This window comes from Fundulus heteroclitus, chromosome 12 (assembly GCF_011125445.2).
Source record: "Fundulus heteroclitus isolate FHET01 chromosome 12, MU-UCD_Fhet_4.1, whole genome shotgun sequence".
In the NCBI taxonomy this organism is placed as follows: Eukaryota; Metazoa; Chordata; class Actinopteri; order Cyprinodontiformes; family Fundulidae; genus Fundulus; species Fundulus heteroclitus.
Genome location: NC_046372.1, coordinates 10,476,729 through 10,497,628, shown reverse-complemented (window position 1 = coordinate 10,497,628; position 20,900 = coordinate 10,476,729). Strand labels below are relative to the sequence as shown.

General features: G+C 38.3%; 1 protein-coding gene across 3 annotated transcripts in view; it reads right to left on the bottom strand.

Moving 5' to 3' along the window:
- LOC105931350 (dmX-like protein 1) overlaps positions 1-17,954 on the bottom strand; it is an 86,676-nt gene extending 68,722 nt beyond the window's left edge. For all 3 annotated transcript variants that reach the window (XM_012869986.3, XM_012869987.3, XM_036143900.1), the window contains exons 1-9: positions 17,586-17,954; positions 13,975-14,212; positions 13,378-13,503; positions 5,309-5,386; positions 4,733-4,811; positions 3,051-3,192; positions 2,718-2,784; positions 2,423-2,607; positions 939-1,143 (exon numbers count right to left, since the gene is read on the bottom strand). In XM_012869986.3, the coding sequence (XP_012725440.2) occupies positions 939-1,143; positions 2,423-2,607; positions 2,718-2,784; positions 3,051-3,192; positions 4,733-4,811; positions 5,309-5,386; positions 13,378-13,503; positions 13,975-14,061 (969 nt within the window). In that variant the 5' untranslated portion in view covers positions 14,062-14,212; positions 17,586-17,954. The remainder of the gene's footprint in view (positions 1-938; positions 1,144-2,422; positions 2,608-2,717; positions 2,785-3,050; positions 3,193-4,732; positions 4,812-5,308; positions 5,387-13,377; positions 13,504-13,974; positions 14,213-17,585) is intronic.
- Between the last annotated feature and the right edge of the window lie 2,946 nt (positions 17,955-20,900).

Genomic DNA, 20,900 nt, shown 5'->3' with positions numbered 1-20,900 from the left:
AGAATAACAACTTTATGTTCATGCATTTTCTAAATGTTTAAGAACATTTGATGGAGACTTTAGATGTCTGACTATGGTTGCGCGTTTTTTGAAAAACTGGCAGATTAAACTCCAAAAGAGTTGCAGCTGTAATTACAGCAAAAGGCCTTCTGCAAAGGATTAACTTTGTGGGACTAAATATAAATGCCTAACCAATTTTTTTGAGTTTCTTTATAAAAAAAACAAATAAAAAAAAAAAACAATATTCATCGCTTCATTAAACAGAAAAACAACTTTATGTTTATGCATTCTCTAAATGCTTCAGTACATTTGATGGAGGCTTTAAATGTAAAACACGGGGTTCTAATAGACTAGTTACATCTATTTGACACCAATTTTTGCAACTTTAATCTCACCTCCATCGTACTGAGTTGACAACAGTTTTAAAACTTTCTTTATTGTTGACCGATTACATATCTGAAGACAGAAAATCCACCCGGGCCGAATCGTGGAGCAGAATCAAGCTTATTATGAATAATTCCAGACAGGTACTGTTCTAGACTGTTCTCAAGGCACAGCAAAAAAATCTGCATACCAATTTATTTCTGTAATCAAATGTGCTCTGGGCTCCATCTGATCTAGTGAGAACTGTGACCGTATTGGATCTCTAAACTGAAATAGATGTCAGTTTTGTTTTTTGGGACCTAAAGCGTTAGGCTGTCAGCTACAATCTGCTTCACTTAAAAACAGGAGGGGAACAAAGGTTACATGTTAAAGTAAAGAAAGAGCAATCATCATTAAAAGGCACATTTTGTGCTACTGAAACCTACCGCAGTTCTGCCATGATTTTCTTATTTCCTCTCCAAAGTTATTTCTTTCTCTTAATAACTATTACAAATTCAAAATAACAGTTTATGACCGGAGTTTCTATGTTATCTTTGGCATTTAGAATAACATACTTCTAGTGATGACGTTGCTGCTGTTTTCCCATTGCAGCTGTGTTTCGAAGAGGGGCCAGCAGACGCGGCCGTTTCACCGTTCTGGCCGGAAAGATGGCTGCTATGGTAACCGGAGATGAGGCTGTCACCTGGCAACAACGTCTCTGCCCACAGCCGGCAAACGCTGTCCTTACAGCAGGTGAGCAGAACGTTACACACCGCCCCTCTGTTTGGGAAAAAAAACAGGGGAAATAAGAAAACAGATAAGAGCAAGGAACTAGTGAAGGTTTCTGCAGGACTGTATGTCATTAATGCTGATGGCATATTTAAGTTAAATAGTGACGGAGAACATGTTCCAATAGTCAAAACCTTAGCAAGGGAGACTATTTGTGATCAGGTAATAATTATGTGTCATAATCCAAGTTTACTAAATTATTTTAAATGTTCTGTTTTCTGCCTGTTTTGTCCCAAAAGCTGAACAAATGATTTTCTTTGTACCAGTGTAGTTTAATTTATTTATTTTTTAATCACACCCCAAAAGGCTACTCTCTCCTTATAAAAAAATTATTCAGTTTAAATATGTATCAAGAAATTAAAGTAAAACAAAATGTGCTAAGATACAAAACAAACAAAAAAAAAAAACAGCAAGTTAATTTGTGTAAAGAAACTAAGCAAAGTAATAAAAAAATCCTGATATTATACACTTACATAGACATCACGGTAACTAATGTCATTGTACATGTTGGATAAACAGACAACTACAAGTCTGAAGAACATAATTAAATACAATTCTTTGGTACAGGCAGTTAAAACACTAGAACACGATACATTAGCTGCACTTGCAAAAAATAAAAATAATCAATAAATATAAGGAAGGTTCTCCTCCCACGTGAAACTGCAAAACCTTTGGAAAATCCTGCAGGAATGTTCTTAGTTTTACACCAGAAACACGTGACCTACAAATTTCCCGTTTGTGGGACAATAAAGGATTTCTTATCTTATCTTAATCTTATAACATAAACATGCACATAAAGTTTTGCTTATGGAGTTTTTGTTCCTCTTGTTTCTTTTCTTCACTGATTAGTTGAAGTTTTTCACTGATTTGAGTTCTGCTGGGCGGCTCTCTTTAGGCAAGTGCTTTTTATTTGAAAATAATGGATTTGATATTTTGGATATTTGGATGTTTTTTTATTACCCCACCCTGGCTTGTACTTCAACAAGTTTGTCCCTGACTTGTTTGGAGAGCTCTTTGGTTTTGATGATGTTATGCTTCCTGTTTGGGGCTTCTAGAGCCTCTGGAGCCTTTCAGAAAAGTTGTGTTTATACTGACAGATCATGTGACACTTCATTTCACTAATCATGGGAGTTTTAAATGCACTTGGTTGCACTAGAACTTTTTAGGGGCTTCATAATCAGCATATGTAATGTAAAGTGAATACTTTGACAAGGCACTATAGGAAGAGCAGACACAGGACTGTGAAATGAAGGCTTGCTGCTATTCATACCGTGGCATGTACTTGCTAGTCTTCCTCCAGGAAAAACCAGTGACCGAGCGAGGATGGGCCAAGTAGATGAAGGAAAAGGCCAGCTCTCCCTGCACACTCACGTTGGCGTCTGGAGGAGTAAATAGCTGTGCAACACATGACTTCCACCTGTCTGTGCTGTACCAGACCTTCACCAGACAGTCGTCCTGAAAACGGTCACATTAACCAGTCTAATCAATGCGATGTAGGTTCTCCAATTAAAGTTTTTAGTCAATAATTTTACTGTAATAATACTATTTCATAGGCATACGCTTACCTGTCCAGCAGTAGCAAAGAACTGCCCATCAGGTGAGAACTTCATAAAACTGACTGGAGATGCAGTCCTTAAGAAAAACAAAAATCAGACAATTTGGAAAATAAATGACAAAACCAGAGGGTTACAAGAATGTAATTTCTTTTATTGATTTCATCATTTAAACTGGTATATCAACAACTAAAAGTTAGAAACCATAATAGTAATACCATAACGCAAGTAATCCCACCTTTATTGCCCCACAAAGGGGAAATTCAGGTGTATCAGAGGCAAATAAGGGAAACGTTTAAAACAGAATAAAAGAAGGACAAAAGGATTTTACTCCTCATTTCTTACTTGCTCTGCCAGATACACCTCCAGGTAGAATTAGTGTCTTGTTTGTTGGTTCTTGTCCGCTTTTCCCTTTCTTCGCTCTCATATTTTCCATCAACATTGGACCACAACTGAAGGCTAGTAGAGCCAGTTAACAGAGTACCACCTGAACACAAAAAATATTCTCTCTTTCAGAACAGTTACCACCCAATGTTCATTTCTAAAGTTATTTTGTCTCTAAGTGTCAAGTCAAATTAACAGGTGCATCTCTAAAAATGTAAATATTACAAAATAGTGAATTTCTTTAAGTCGTTCCTATCAAAAGGTGAAACTCACAACACACACTTACTTATTTCAAGCATTTATATTCTGTTAAATTCTACATTTATGGCTTACAGCTAAAATATAAAATACAATTTCTCAGAAAAGTTGACCATCACATGACTTTCATGAGGAAATAATATTTTATGGCCATGTTACGGTCTAGACAATCGCTGGACATACTGCTGACTTGGCAGTTGTTCTGCAGACATTCACCAAACTCAATAGTAAAGAAGCTGGCTGTTCAGAGTGCTGTACTCAAGCCTTTTAATGGAAACTTGAATAAATAGAAAGGCGTAGTGGAAAAAGCTGCACAAGCAACAGGGACAAAGGCAGCCTTGAGAGGACTTTATGCAAAGCCTGTTCAAGGGTTTGTTGCTGACTGTGGCATGAAAGAGTGATTCAAGAGTCGCAACGCCGCAGATATATATCCACGACATGGATGCAGCTGTCACTTTTCTTTTTAAAGCCACTGCTGAAGCAGAGACAACAAAAGTTAAAATTTCAAATCACGGTCTCAGGGTCTGGAGACGCACAGACTCCACATTGCTTAAAGTGCAGTTTGAAGTTTCAACAGTCAGGGATGATTCAAGGGCCACGTCACATGCTGGTGTTGGTCCGCCGTATTTTATTAAGTCCAAAGTCAGATCAGCAAACTACCAGGAAATAAAAAAAAAAAAAAAAAAATACACTTAATTTTTCCCTCTGATGATTTTATTGAAATGCTGATTTCATTTCCCAACAGGACTTGGCCGATACTGCCATGAGTAACAACACCTTTTGTAAGGACCATCGTATCATTGTGCTGGATTGGCCAGCAAACCCACCAGAGCTAACCTCAAAGAATCTATACAGTATTGTCAAAAGGAAGATGAGAGACACCACATCTAACAACGCTGACGAGCTGAAAGCTGCTACCAAAGCAGCCTGGCCCTCCTTTATGCCTCCTCCCGTCTGAATCCAGCAAATCATGCAAAAAGAGCCCAAACTAAGAACCGGGTGCTTATATACTGGACAGAGACACACTGTTAGGTAGGATGACATTTCTGTGATAAGTATGTAAATTCTTGGTCTGGGGTGATATTCTAATTTTCTGAGAAGTGAATTTCTTGCTTAGCTGTAAGCCATAATTATTAACATTAACAACCAAATGCTTGAATCATGTCAAAAAATATTATCTAGATATTAGCTTTGATTTTTCCTGTTGATTTACTTTTGATAATATTCCAGTTTATTGAAATATACATGCATTTTCTTTTTTTTGTTGTTGTTGTTGTTTCTGAAACAGTTTCAGGTATTAATTAACAAACATCTGTACGCTGCAAACGGGATTTAAATGTCGACATGCCCGTTCAATCAAATGACAGAGGAGTGTGTGAAAGTACCTGTGGGGTGCCAAGCCAGGTTTCGCACCATTGACTCTAAAACAAACTGACCAGTCTTCTGCCACTGGCAGCTTCGTCTCTGTACAGAGAGGATAACAGCAGGTGCAATAAAACATTCACATCAGTAACAGAAAGCACTCTGAAATAAAACCATGAACCTCCGCTATTTCCGACGTGCCAAGAGCTGAACAAGAACTAAGAGATGTGAGTCATGAGAGCCGCATGTGATCAAGCCGCTTGGATGATGACATAAAACCAGAGAGCCTCTGAAGGCACGGAGAGTTTCAACATTACTTCACTTCTTGACACCATCTATTTTTTTTTTTTTTTTTTAAGCTGAGAGCTACATACTAATCAGCTCTGACTTTAAAAAGACATTCACACGTGGTTATGAAAGTAGACATCATAAATAACAATGAAAGTGTGTCGGCGCATTAATGCGACACTCTACTTTGGAGGAACATTGATGGGATCTACATCCAGTCCCCTATAAAACTTTATAAGACAGTTATTGTTTAAATGATCTAAACAGAAGTATGTCTGGAAAGAGAACAGAAAACATCGTGAACTACTTACAAATGATGAAGTGTACTTTTGATCTGGGTGCTGAACTGGCTCAAAAACACAAACAATGCTTCCATAGGAAGCTGCAATCTGTCAGAGAAAGAGAGAAATTTGACATTAGGCCTTTTTTTTCTGACTAAAACAAGGAGGTAAAACTGAAAATATGCGTGTTATGTCCTCATTATCTTCCATTTTGAAATTTTAAAGAAAAAAATGTGATGTGTTCACCATAAACAGTCAATTTACAAACAGACCCTCTAAAAGCATGATTTTTAAAAAAGCATTTGAGCTTTACAAGCAAGTAGTCTCTCTCAGTTGTTAAAACTTGCTTGTTAAAACCCATTCTGTCCACGGGTACACACCACTTGTTTTTGGCCTACATACCGCAATGACAATGCTTGAATCTGTAAATGTATGACATTTTTAATGCAATACATACAAATTTTGCAACCCAAAGTGTAGATGTGCTGAAAGTCTGTGGGGAAAGAAAACACACAGAACAAGTGAACCACATGCATGCGTGTAATTGTGTGTGTGTGTGTAAGGAAGAGGCAAGTCTACAAGCAGTCACATGCCAAAGCTTGGTCACACGGAAATCCTTCCAGACAGACAACCGATTATTAGACAAAGAAAAACGCTAGCTCTTTGTTTAAGGTCATCCGTGTGGGTTTAAATTTAAAACACTTAATCAAATTCAAGCATAAAGTCACATGTCTTAGGTTTGGAGCTTTAAAATGAACTTTTTTTTTATACAGTATATTTTAGATTTTTCCTGTGATTCTTCCTGTGGGTCACTACGTAATAACGGAATGTTTATCATACATCTTAAGGTTAGATATTAAAATAGTATCATGGTGCTAAACCAAAAGAAACATACTGTAAAGATCCTGTGATGATAACACGGCTTGAATTGTGTAACTTTTTTAACTGCAGATTTATTTTTACAGCTTTGTATTATTGCTTCTATTATTCTGCCTTCATGCTGGTCTAGAGGAATAAATCGTTAAACACAATTAGGAATTTCTCTAAAATAACAAAAACTGATAATTAAAAGCGTTTGTAAAGAACACACGCTAGATTAACAGGTCACTGATGCCTAGAAAATTTATTATTATTGTACTACTGATAAATTGATAAACTGACTTCAAAATAAAATCTGTCATTTTATCATACTTAATCCGATCAATCATTTTTTTTCCCCCTCCTAATAAAAATAAATTACAGAAATTGGTTTTAAAAACTTGCTTTTGTTTTAATCACCTCGTCTGGGAGTTGGCCTCAGTTCAAAGTGTAACTAAATACAAGCTGTAAAGCACACTTATGAAACAAGATGGCGGTCCTTCCATTGTAAACAAGGAAATATAACACAAAATGTTTGCTGCTGGTGCTTTTACACGTTGAGCTAATCTAAGAACAGACTTCACTTGTGCAACTTTAAATTAACCTGCAAAATGTGTACATTTTTAAATTAAAGGACCTCGTCTTAAGTAGGGCTGGGCAATATATCAAGATTTTGAAGATATCGGCATAAAAAAAAAAAAAAAAAGGAGAAATAAAAGATGACATATTGTTTATATCGAGATGGTCTATGTTGCATTATAATTATACTTTTATGTATTCCAGAAGGTCATCTTTTAGTCGTTTCTCATATTTGTCCTAGCTGTTTGTTAAAAAAAGTGCCTGTGAGACATTTGGGTTAAAGCTTTGATTCAGAGAGACCATTTTATAAGTAATTTATGAAAAAAAGCAACATATGGAGCTAAATATTTATTGGCATTCAGCCTAAAAACATTGAGATATTATTTTGGTATAAAAGTTCCTATTTAGATTTCTTTCTGTTTTCTTAAACATATATTCAACATTGCCCACTATTGCCAAAACAATTTCACTTTAAGGACTGACTGCCCAACGTTTCATGAAAGCCAAATGAGACCATCGATGACAAAAAAACAAATTAAAGCTTTGAAAAAAATCCAGACTTTCCAAAAATAAAATCTTCAACAAAGTTGCAAATTGAAATCCATAAAATCAATTTATCACCCAGCATTAGATTAAGGACATTTGATATAGAAGTACAGATATGCACTGCAGAGTAAGAAGAGGGCATTGAAGCCCAACTGGCAATCCTGCCAACTTTCTTGCATTCCTAAACAGCTGCTGGGTCATTCTGGAGGCACGTGTGGACCCAGAAGAATGGGATTAAACATTAAGAGCAAAGCAGCAAAAGCATGACCCAGCAGTTTCTGTTCATTTGAAAAATCACATCAGGCCCTACGGCCGGTCTGCTGTTTAACCCGCCTACCCTCCACAATTAAAAAGATCCACACTACCGATGGTTGACTACTTCCATTTCTCCTGCGTAATCCTGGACTTGCCCTTTGCAGTGACAACACTTTAGTTACTCGAGAAAAAAGAACCGAGAATTCTGTGTAAGTTCCAAGAGTTAAGGATGGGCGGCTCTGTCACGCTCCCAAGAAACGCCGGAGATTACCATTCTGGGTATGTGCATCTTTACCCAACAACCAGTCTACATTTAGTAGACGAGGTCAAAAGGTAAGAATTTATGGGAAACAATTCAGCACCAAAGCAACAAAAAGTACTTCAAGTTATCTTTTAAAATTCTCAAACTTCTGCATCGCTTGTCTACTGTAGTTATAGGAGATGTCTTTAAATTAGAATAAATTAGAATATCTTTCAAATGAATGTCTGAGAATCCGGTTCAGTTGGACATTTCATTTATTCTGAGTATGCCATTTCTTCCTAAATAACTACACAGTATAGTTTCTTTGTTAACTTTCCCCTTACTTGCTACTGATACACCTGACTTTCTCCCTGTGGGATACTAAAGGACATACCCATTTGTTTACTTCTAACTATGCATTTACAGAGTGATGTATACGAGAATAGTCACAGAACGTTGAGTAGAAGGAAAAACTGTGGATAACCACATTCTCAAAACCAAGTCCTCTTTTCAGATCAAAGTAAAGTTTGAATTTTATTTGTAAAATTCAGATCCCAGAGCCTGCAGGAACAGTGGGGAGTGACAAAATCCAAGTTGAATTTCAGGTTTTCATCAACTGTAAGCCAGGGGTGGAAAGTAACTAGTTACATTTACTTGTGTTACTCTAAATAAGTACAATTTGTATGTACTTTGTATTTTTTTTTTTTAAGTAGTTTATAAAAGCTGAACTTTTACTTGAGTATGCTTCAAGTATTTTACTCAGTAACATTTGAAATCACATCTGTTACCAGGTAAAAAAAAAAAAAAGGAAAACAAATAGAAACTTTGTTACTCTGTTCAAGGGGAACAACTTTGTAAGCAGAACTAGACTAGGATATTATAATAATTGTGGTTTACTGCTTTACAGTTTAGCAGCATAGTAAAATCTGTGGGGCTGTATAGCATCATGTTGTGTATTTATGAGTTATAACCACCTAAAAGTAAACTGTTCATTTTAACAAATCAGACCTTGTACAAGTGCAGTGGACCAGAACCAAGATATTGATCATTGGCTCTGAAGCAGACTTTGAATATATATTAGGAGAAGTCAGATACGTGGAATAAACAACCTGACCACAGCATGCTACCCACTGCTGAATGTTCCTTGAAATCTGACATTTAAAGAATTTCCCACACGCTGTAATGCAGAAAAGGATACCCAAGGTGGTTTAGAAGAGGCAGAATCAATTTTTCCAGCGAAGCACCTCCTGCCTGATGTTTACAGCACTATCAGCCCGACTCATACACTGCCTAGAGCAGAATTGTTTAGCTCAAAGATAAACAGTCCATGGCCATTACACAAAAATAGATTTTATCTGGAACACTGACTTATTTTGATATACAGATTTAAGCAAACATGTAGGCCAAAACACCAATTAAATATAGAAGTGCTTCTCATGAAAACAGAATATACCTTTTAGTTGTTCTGCTCTTTATAGAGTAGCACAAGCATTCCAAGACGATAATTAGTTGGGTGGTCTGTTAAGGTCCAGGTCTCTAGTCACCCGCTTTCAAAATAACCAAACAACCCCAAACCCACGTTATAGATCACTTTGTCCTTCCACATCATACAAGTACAACAGGTCATCTGTACTTTCACAGCATGCAGCTGGGATTACAGAACCAAAGGGATGGGAGATAATTACCACTCTATCGTCCAACATTGCAAAGCACATGTGCACTGCAAAAAGGGAACTAAAAGTAAGTAACATTTTCTTGAAATTAGTATATTTTTCCTTGATTTGAACAGCCAAATAAGGCTATTTGCCAATGGAATGAGAATTTCTATCCCTAAAATAAGATAATTAGACATTCTGCTCTTAAAATAAGATGAGGGAGATAAATTGTTCTTATTTTAAGTGCAAAAAGCTTATTCCATTGGCAAATAGTCTGATTTACCAGCTCAAATTAATGAAAAATACACTCATTTCAAGAGGATTTTACCTACTTTTAGTTCCCTTTTTGCAGTGTGGGGAGCCAAGATCTGGGTTGCAGTCCTATTTAAATGCATTCAGGGCTTTAAATACAAGCCAGAGTGTTGTGCACCTTCCTCAACATGCTCTCTGCATCACATTTTGCTTATCAGCAAACTTCTCAGATCAGAGCATTGGGCTCGACACACGGCGAGCTACAAACGACAGCGACTAATGGCTTTCATCGCCACGGTGGAGAGGACCCAGAACATGGAAGGCGATGGCAGCGTTTCAAATCGCGCTGTTGGATCGCTTGTTTCCCAGAAATGTTATTAGTTATAGAATTGGAAGGGTTTTGACTTTTTAAAAGAAGTCTGTGGCCAACAAGGATGAAGGGTCAGAAGATTTTACTGGAACTGACTGAAATCTTGCTTTTTTGTCGACTCTACAAAAGAAAACAACAACCGGGGTCCTCCTACATTACAAAGGAAGAATACTGCAACTACTATTTTGTCAGGTAGAAACGTCTACGGCGCTTCTATGAGCTAGCGACCAGTCCGCACAGACCGGTGTTACGGCGTAGTTTGTGACTCTGGGAGGAACTGTTGCGTTTTCATGGCGTAGCGTAACTTGGCCTAAAATAGATTTTAGTCACGGCAGCAGTGCAAACATAAAATTTTTATCTAATGTCCGGTCCCAGGTTCTTGTCAAAAAAGTTCCTGTGCATTATTATTATTATTATTATTATTATAGAAATATAGACGTCACAGAATACGACAGCTGCTACCGTATATTGTGACCACACTGTAATTTAAAAGAATAAATATTTTTATCAAATTGTTCTGGTGGCTTTTTACTTCATAAATAAAAATTAAAAGTTATATTTAACCTGTGACGTGATGGTTATTATTAGAGGTAGTAGTTTGTGAGGTCAGGGAAGTTTTTGACAAAAACCTGGCACCGGATATTAATTGACATATTTATATTTTTAGCATTGCTGGCGTAACTTCTGACGCGACATTTTCTACTTTAGGCCGAGTCAAGCTATGAAAAAGCAACAGTGCCTCACAGAATAAAACACAGTCACAAAATACGGTGGTCACAGAATATGGTGCAACACCGGTGCAACAGCCAAACACACAAGTATAACTCAGCCCCCCAATTTCGCCGGTCGCTCGGCTAGAACAGGGCAAGCGACTGCCGCCTCATCGCATAGTTTCCATAGGAAATGAATGGAGAGGGAGCGACGTCACTCCTTGTGTGTCGAGCTCATATCACTGGAAGATGATGCGGTGCCTCTGCTCCGTGCGCGCTCAACCACCAAGCTGCAGCTCCTCCCGTCTTTGCTTTGTATCATTTCACTACATCACACTGGTTCCGCAAACCCATAACACTCCCGTAAAGTTTATATTTATTACGGGTTTGTGATCACCTGCCCGGGTGGATCAGGGGCATTATATTAGCAAGTCGACTTTAAACCCATTTCCATGCCAGAACCATACAGGTAAACACGAGAAGTAAAAAATAAAAGAATAAAAAAAGATTACAAAATGAAAGAATGATCCACACAATCGCTGTTCATCCTTTTCCTGACCAGAAAAGACTCAACAACTGCTTAATAAAGCCATTTTTATGCCATTTTACATAGAGCATATAGAGACAACCCTCACTCTGGCAACTGGAGGAACTCGATGAGAGAAAATTGTAATTGTTTTGAAACTTTAACTTTTTAAATCCAATGTGGACCCTGGAGCAGGAGAAAGCCCTGTCGAACATTTTCTTTCCAATCACTTCTAAAATGTCAGGGGAATATATCGCTAGAAGGTCACGAGATGATCCAACTATACTATCTAACACCAACATACACTCAAATCTGCATGCTCAAACACGATAGAAACAGGATTGAATCAGATTAATGTGACAGTCTCCAGACCTGTCTAGGTTGGTAACATAAAGAGCAGCTACAGAGACACATGGTGCAAAACAGAGGAGCCCCGACTGCTCACGCCGAGACCGCCGAGTTCATCTAAAACTCCAGGACAGAGGACTTTTGAGGACAATAACGCACTTATTTTCGGCAGAGAAGCTAACAGTGGTTTGAAGGACGAATGAAAGAAGAAAAAACAGAAGAACCAACATTTAACAAAGGAGGCGTCCTCTGGGTTTTATCTATCAAACGTGGTGCTGCCTTTACTCTTCTCCTCTGTAGTTTCACAACCACCTCACACCTTGAAGCGTGTGACCGTAACACCTCGCTTATTGGTTTTGTTGGAAAGCATCTGGCTAGCGAGAAAAAAACTAGACAACTCACAGGGATGAACGGGCGTGTCAGTGACTCATGACACCTTTGACAGCCTTAAGCGTGACTCTGTTACAAATGAGCTGCAGGCCAGAAACGCTCAAGGCATGGTTGAAGACCGGACGAAATAGGAGAGATCTGGAAATAAATATCTAAATCCTCAAAGAAGAAATTTGTCCATAAATCAACAAATTGTTAGGCTAGCTAAAAAAAAAAAAAAAAAAAAAAAAAAAAAAAAAAAAGATCTGTGGGCAACAAATTTCCTCTTTTAAAAGTGCACTAAATAAAATGCTTTCCACATTTTCTGTAAAAAACAAACAAAAAAAAAAAAAAACAGAACATTACCCAACAACACAGACATATATAATTTATTTATATATATTAAAATCTTCAACCGCAGCCACATTTCATCTCTTGCATCTTGGAGCAATTAAACCCAGTTTGGGAAAATCTGTTCTTTGCAGCTAATCAGTGTAGACTTTTTCTTCCTCAGTTACTGACAAGACGCTGAAGTTAAGTACCCTCCCTTTGATGCTGCCAACAGAAACATATAAAGTAAATGCACACCTTGTATAAGACAGCAACACACCTTGCAACTAATGTGCTGCACAAAATTGTTCCAGTTGGTGCACAAACGGATCCTTTGTCTTCAGACATCTGAACCAAATTGGTTTCATCAGATAAGAATGATTTCTCTGACACGGATCTTCCCAACGAACAGACAGAGCAGCATGAAAAAAAAAATGGAGAAGCTGTATCTCACTGTGTCATTTTGGGGCCTTTGGGCATTTTTAGATTATATATCAGTGATCAGAGGTTTATTTTTCAACATGAAAGGGAAATTCTAATTGCAGTTGTGAATAATGTTTCATAAAGAAACTGAATTAGTTTGATAATTGGGTATGCAGAACATTTTACATAAGCCTGAAACTTGTCATAACTTTTAAATTTGTCTTGTAAATTGAAGAGCATTTTAAAAATGTTTTGCTCAAACTAAAGTCTAGAATTAAATAAATACAAATAAATGTGCATATGTTAGAAACTGAAGCAAGAGAATGTTTCAGCTTTTTTTGTCTTAGTGGGGAATTGCAGTTGACTAATAAAATTGATTGATTGATTGATTGATTGAAAAAGATGTAAATGTTTAATCTCATGAAAATAAAAGTAAAATTTCAACAAACTTGACAATTATATTATGTGAATGTTTGCAAACAGAACTGCTGAAAAGAAAAAAAAAAATCACTGATAAGCCACTGGACACTAAAATAAAGTGACAGGTATATTAATGTTTACTTAATTGTAGAATGCCTGTACATATATCTAATTCAACAACAAAGACTGTGATTTTTGTGCACCGCCGAACTCTTACCTGTCCAGCTCGCTGTGAGCAGTTGACGCAACCGACCTGGATATTACCGTGTTTGGCCCCCGGGATGATCTGCAGCCGCTCAAAATTACTCCCTAAAATCACCACGTCACAACCTGACGCATAGGCCTAACAGAAGAGACAGAGAGACACAGATGGAGAGACGGTTAGATGCACCCAGAGGTGCATGAAGGGTCAGCTGACCTAGATTTGTGGCCAGAGACGGGACACATTTATCCATCACGTAGCTGTTGAGCTATTTCTGTAGATCTCAAAAAAGGAGAACTTCACATGAGCTGTGATTCACAGAGACTGAGCCTCGCTTACAGATGAATCCAAGGCTGCAGTATTTCTCTTAGGAAAACTTTAGGTGGTGTACACCATCATTGTATGGCAATATTTAGACCATACAGAAGAATACCTTAGCCAAACTAAAATATATGTCTAGGTGTTAAGACTAACACACAATAAAATTAGTTAAAGCGAGTAGTAAATAAATATTTTTGGCTTTCTAACCAATCGGTTTTGGCCACCCCTCTTAGAATCGCTGCATCTAAAAATGCTGAAAGGGAAATATTTCCAGAGCCTGAAATATCTTACCGTGAAAGGCACATTGTTGACACTGCCAACAGAGAAGCAATTGTCCCCAGGGTTGACGGCCCCTGTGAGGACCTGATGGAGATTCATGACTGCCGCTGAAGGCCCACGTCTGGTCTTTCCACGGCTCTGGTTTCACAACACGCTCCCACTCCAGGTGAGATTCATGGGAAACCATGGGAGGGACCGGCTCATCCTTGCCTGTGGCCTGTAGACTCGGGTCAGTGTTCCTGCAGACTTACTGTGAGGACAAGAGCAAAGGGGTGTAAACACAGATTTAATGCTTTCTCTAAGAATTTACATCTACATAGGAATACAGTTTCTCATAAAAAAAAACGATTACCTCAAGATTTTTATCCACACTTTTCTAAAACTTGGTCATGAACATGTTGCAAAAGATAATCTGTAAAGCAATGAATTTTAAAAAAAAAGTATACATTCCTGAACTTTTCTTAAACCAACATGTACTCGTAAGCATATGTACATGTTTTCCTAAAATAAGTGCTCTTAGATTGCTTCTGAGCGGATTTAAAAAGGCCTTAAACTGAACTCTCCAAGACAGAAAGGAAGTTGTAAAACAATGCAGGACTAAATGAAAAGAAGCAAACTTTCTAGTGATCACAACAGCAGGATAGTGGCATCAAAGCTCACCATTTCGCAAGCACACTTCCCTGATTAAACGCACGCAAAGCAGTTAGAGGTTATGATCAAGGGCTTTGCTGCTTGACAAACTATGCAGCCAGTTGATTAGTGAGACTCAGGTGAGCATGCATGCAAACCTGAATGACCAAAACTAGACGGGTGAAACTAAAGGAGAGCTTTCACCGAGCTTCAGAAGGTGATTGAGCAAGGTGACGCGGTATTGGCTGATGCAAGGGATCCATTACACACAAGGACAAGGGGAGTTAGTGGTCATCACAAAGAACTTCACAATGCCTTCAAAAGTATTCCTAGCGCTACTTATCACATTTTTTTTATTTTTTTTAAAAAGGGGGGAGGAGGGTCCAAGTTTTTTTTTAAAAAGAACTTTAGGATCACTTCCTGCTGCAATTGCAAATCTTTTGTCTCTACCAGCTTTGCACCTCAAGAGGCTGAAATTTTTGCATTTTCGTCAAGGCAAGAAAGCTTAGAGCTTAGAAAGATTGGATGAGATCGTCAACAAGAAGCTAGTTTCAAGCTTTGCCACAGATTCTTAAATGGATTTAGGTTTGGACTTTGACTGCGTCATTCTCCAGCTGAATATGCTTTGATCTGACTTGCGAGCGGTAATCATTGTAGCTCTGGTTGTGTATTCAGAGTCTTATTGTCCTGTCAGAAGGTGAACTTTCAACTACAGCTCAAAGTCGTTTGCTGTCTCTAACGGAGTTTCTTCAAGGAATCTTTTACCCAGCATCCCCGGAGGCAGCAGACCAGATGCTGGTCTCACCTGCTTTGACATTTTTTTGCATCGTCTCCTACCTGGCTGGTGGCAGCTACGCCTGCCACTAACCTGTTTTTTTGGGAGGGTGGCGCGTTCCCTGCCGCACGCGTGATTTTGCATTTGGTCTTTATACTATCCAAGCAGTTACGCACTAGTTGACTTAACTGAGTAATTATGCGTCTCTCAAAGGAAGTTGGAATTCATGCAGGGTCACCGGAGTAAATGGGGAATAATGAACACAAATGCCTCCCACATTTTTCTGATTTTTGTCTGTGCAAACAATATATACACTGGTAATTTTTCTTCCACTTCATAATTCTGTGCTCACTGACTTTAGTCTATCAACTGACTCTTTTGTTTGGGGGTTGTGGCGGGTGCAGCGCTTAGAGCAGGGGTGCCCAAACATTTCGGTACATGGGCCAAAATTGTCAAGTCAAAGGAACTCGAGGGCCAAAAAATTAACATAAACCAAAAAGATTATGTCAGTTTTTTTACCTGCTCTACAAAATATGATCATTTAAAAAAAAAATTAGTCAGATTTTCTGTAGGAAATAAACGTGTAAATCATTGTAGATCCAAATTTTTAAGAAGGGTTTTGCTCATTAGTTGTATTTAAAGATGGTCGTCCAGTTTGCAAATTATTTTAAAAACCTTAATTTGACCCTTTAACAATAATAAACTTTACTTTTTATGGCTAAGCAATACAAGAACAGTATTTGGGTCGGTTGTTCTTTGAAAACACTTGCAGCAATTAGCCAGTTTTAATAATTGAATTCAAAGCAAATTTTAATGCACCAAAGGATAGATGTTACTATGAAATTAGAGAGAATGTCAAAAGTATGTTTATTGAAAGATGAATACTTTGTGTTGTACTTAACATTTTCAATTGTAGGATTTTAACTTTTCTGTAATCATTTTGCACTAATTAAAAATTAAAATCTTTTATCTGCATCAGCCACCTGTGCTGGGGGGCCACCCAGAATCAGTATAGGGGCCACAAATGGCCCCAGGGCCGCACTTTGGACATGCCTGGCTTAGACATGGCGCTTGTATCCTGGGGAGGCTGCAAGTTCCCGGTCTGACTCTCGCATACCGCCACGCTGGGTCACTGAGCAAGACCCCATAGCCCCAGAACGCTGCTCCCTGAAACGGATGGGGTAAATGCAGACAACACATTTCATTGGGATGTACAAAAAACGTTGCAATGACATATACGAATGATGCTTATTCTGATTGTAATTGTCACCAAATCCCTGTAAAATACGTTGATGTTTTTGATTGCAGCCCTTGGAAGATGTGAAAACGTCATTGGTGTACGAATACCTTTGCGAGGCATGAGGGGAGAGAAAAGTACTGAGACAAACTTGTTGAAAAGGTTTAATCTATGCAACACTGGCCACTAATGCAAGTGTGAAGGCAGTGGTTTGATTAAATTAGCAGAGCAATCATGAGCCATCTTATTAGATGATAATGAAGCAACAAAAGCAGATAAAGGACCCCAATCATGAGCGTTTAGTGTACTCCGTGCGAGTCCTACACAACAAGGGTATACACACACACACAAATAAACCACGAAGCAGGTGTAGGAGAGCCATATTGGCCACATCAGCTCAGGATCCACCCTGAGCTCACTCCTTTTTCATCCAACCCGGTTGGTCCACTTCGGCTGAGAAACTTGCCAAGCCTTTCTAGAAAAACCCCTGAGCCACATCACCACACCGCCGGGTACAGGAATAATGTTAATCGGAAACCACCAATCGAGGTCACTCGTTCACAACAGTGCCACGTTAACTATGAGACAACAAGACAAGGGCCATTTATGCAACGAGCACACAGAACGCCCGGCAACAACTTGATAAACGGAGGTGGCGATAATGAAGCGAGCTAACTGGCTTCCTGTGTTGTGCTATCTCACGTGATAACGTTTCACAAGCTAACTCGTTTTAAGCATTACTGACGCCGTGGGGTGACAACGTCGCCAGTCTTCCTGCAAAAACAAACAAACGTGAAATTCGCAAAATAAAATAGAAATAAAATTAAAAAGAACCTCCTGTTTCAACGCAAACACGCAGCCGTTTGTGGGCAATGTTTTCATTTTCACATGACGCTCACTTAGCTGTCAAGTTTAGCTTTTTTTTTTTTTTTCTTTCAAGACGCACGGAGATCCAAACGCCATAAAGAACTCGCTACCCACCTTCTGTTGTTACTCCGTGTCATAACCCCGTGGACGTGAAGGCAACGTTTCGTCCTGTCAGCGGCTGTTTTTTTCGGCGAGTGTCAGCAACCCCGACGCGACGGGTCTGCTCGGTTAGCCGCGTTAGCCGCGACTAGCTCGTAAAAGCTCTGCCTCTCTCCAGCGAGCTGACCCAAGCTAGCTCTAAAACAACTCAGGGCACACATTAACCGGCAGGCAGCACCTGCCCGACAAGACGTGGAGATGTTTACTTCTCAGGCTGCGACAAATGAGGTCACCCTTACTCCAAGGTTAACAAAATAAAACGCTCATACAGAGAGGAAGCTTTTCCTTATGTTGAAGATGTGTCATGATAACGGCTGAGACGCCGCGGTGCATCCTGGGCCTTGTAGTTGCGTCTCGTGACACGCTGAAGCGAATTTGCAACTAAGCTGTGTTTGCTTTGCATTTGATCTAAAATGCTGTTTTTGCACGGGGCATGAGCGTGGAAAGGAAGGAAAAAAAAAATCAGGAACTATGGTGTGAAAATGTTTTTGCTCCTCTCTCTCTTTTATACCAGTAGATAAAATGCAACTTAAGCCAAGTGTCCTCAGAAGTCAGATAACTAGTGAGTCCACCTGTATGCCATTTAATCTCATTATCATCTCAGTTGTTCTGTAAAGGCTTCAGAGGTTTTTGTAGACAGCATTAGTGAGCAGAAAGCGTTGTAAAGATCAAAAGGCAACCCAAGGGATACAGATAAAACAAAAGTTAAATCATAAAGCAGCACCTAAGCTTCGAGCATGTCAGAGAACACCATTCAGTCTGTCATCTGAAAAAAAAAAAGACTTTCACCTAAAGTCAGGAAAGGAATTCAGAATTCAGAAGAAAAGTTGCCAAGAGTCCCACAGTTTCCCTGGAAGAGCTGCAGTGATCCACAGCCAGTGGTGGCTTTAATGTTTAATGCCATGGACACCTACCCAGGGAGATATTGGCAGGGGGGCGGGAGAGGCAAACGCCACACAGAAAATATACATCTGTCAGATGTACCAGGTTTTCTATTGCTTTTATGTATGTGTAGCCCTAAAGCTCGTCTTTGCTTTAAAACTAACTTTAGATTGGATTACCTTTTTCACCACTATTATCTGTGTGTAACTCTGTCTGTGTCTTTGTTATGATCATGCCCGAATTTCCCAATTGTGGGACAATAAAGGATTTCTTCATCTTGTGTGGAATTGGCAACTTTTGCCTGGTGATGAGAATATAAGACTGTTTTAAGTGGGTTTTGTGTGATTTTTTATAACACCCTAGATTTAGATTATGTCCTGCATTTTGATTAATTGAGGAATATGGCAGAAGGAGGAGTACCATTCACGCAAAAAAAAAAAACACAGCTGTGGTCGGAGAACAGGAAAACTACTGTTCATGAACTTGTGAAATATGTCCTTTATGGAGGAGTTATAAGGAGGCAATCCTTCTTGTCAGAAAGTCATAAGTCTATTTAAAATAATGCATTTCGGGTGCACAACAAACATGCTGAGCAATGTTCAGATGAGACCAAAACCGATCTGTCTGATCTACATGCAAATTGTTGACTGTTGTTATGATGATTTTTTTCTAAAATTATTGGGTAGTTTTAATCACACATTCTAAAAAGATAAAAAAAATGTGTGTGTGAAACTGGAACCAAAAAACAAAAACAATGTTTAACCACAGCAAAGTTAAGATTTAACAAGGCAGTGGCCTGGTTGGTTTGAATATATTTTTTAAATGAAACTATTTATTTTTAAATAAAATAATTGTTTGAAAACTACCTTTTGTATTTTCTCAGATAATTTTTATCTGATAATAAGGGATATTTAAGGTATCTAGAAAAAATAAGAAATCTGTAAAAAGCACTAAAACTTGTTTACAACATCTTAGATATTGAATAAAACAGAACCTTGTGGAGTCCCCCATGTGATCTTTGTTTGTTCAGAGTTATTTTTGCCTAAGCGTGCAGAATTAATTTGCAGACGAGCCGACTTTTCAATTAGCATTGCTAAAAATGTTGCATGGCTGTAAATTTAAATCCTTCACATCAAGGTTGAAAATCCTTTTTTTTGGGTTTCCTTTGACTATTTACTCAAACATCATTAATATCAGTCTGTAGTCAAATTTTTCTTTACTTCCCATCATTAGGCCACTGCAATGTACTTTTTGTCTTTTCTTTCCTTGAGTTTTTTTTTAGTCATCTGAAGCGCATTGAAATGTCTTGTTGCTGAAAGAGGCTATGCTAATAAACTTGGCTTGCCTAAATGACTTAACACCGATGTTTCCGCATTAATGTTCTTTAAAAGAGGTAAAAACACTGGAATTCGAAAAAGGAAAAAACGTCTGTAACTGTTTCAGTTTTTTGCAGTCTCCTACGTCAGAAGACTGTGGATGATTGTACATCTATTCTATTTCTAGTTGGAAGGCCATCATACAGTATCTTTACCCTTAAGATGTATACCTTTTTATTTTTTTATTTTTTTTTAGAAATGGTAGAGACAGCAAAGTCATGAGAATTTAGGAGCTAGAGTGTTTTTGACTGACTGGTGGACACAAAAGGCACACAGGAGCTGCTGTGGACGCAGGGGTTGAGGATGGAGTCATCATTTGAAGTAAAACAGAGCTACTGAGCTGTGAAAATCAAACATCACGTTTCTTTGAGGTTTAGGGAGGAGTTTCTGGCAGCGATAAACAGAGTTCTGTTTTATTCCTTTCAATCAGCTGCTTATCTATGTCTGTTCAAATCCCAAATTAGTTATTCTAGGGAAAAAAAGCAAAAACGATGGGATATTATGACAGCTACAACTAGGAGTATTGTTAAATAATCAGTGACGTTTTTCAAGTTATTCTGGTTATTGTCTCCACATTATTCTTTGGGTAAATATGTGCACAGTCAAGCTGCAGTTCAAGATGTCCTTTATTTAGCTGGATCAAACATTCCTGTAGTTATTTACAACAGCCCACATAGTCCAGGCCAACATATGTGAGTTTAAATATATCAATTTTTGTGCCTTCCTCTTATCTGAGACGTGAGATCAGGATTTTAAAGGCTTTTCCTGACCTTGCATTTGTCACCAGATGCCACAAGGTGTCACTGTTGTTTAATGCATCGCAATTAGATTATCTTTACCAGTCCAAATTACTAAAACCGAACAGAAGTCATGCTTCTGTTATATACTTCTTAATGCAGTTCTGTTTTTAATAAATCTGTAATTATGATACTAATAATGCTACTGGGTCAGAAACCAAATGGTTATAGTTGATTTGCTTTAAAATGGCATTTTTTTACACAGGCCACTAAGC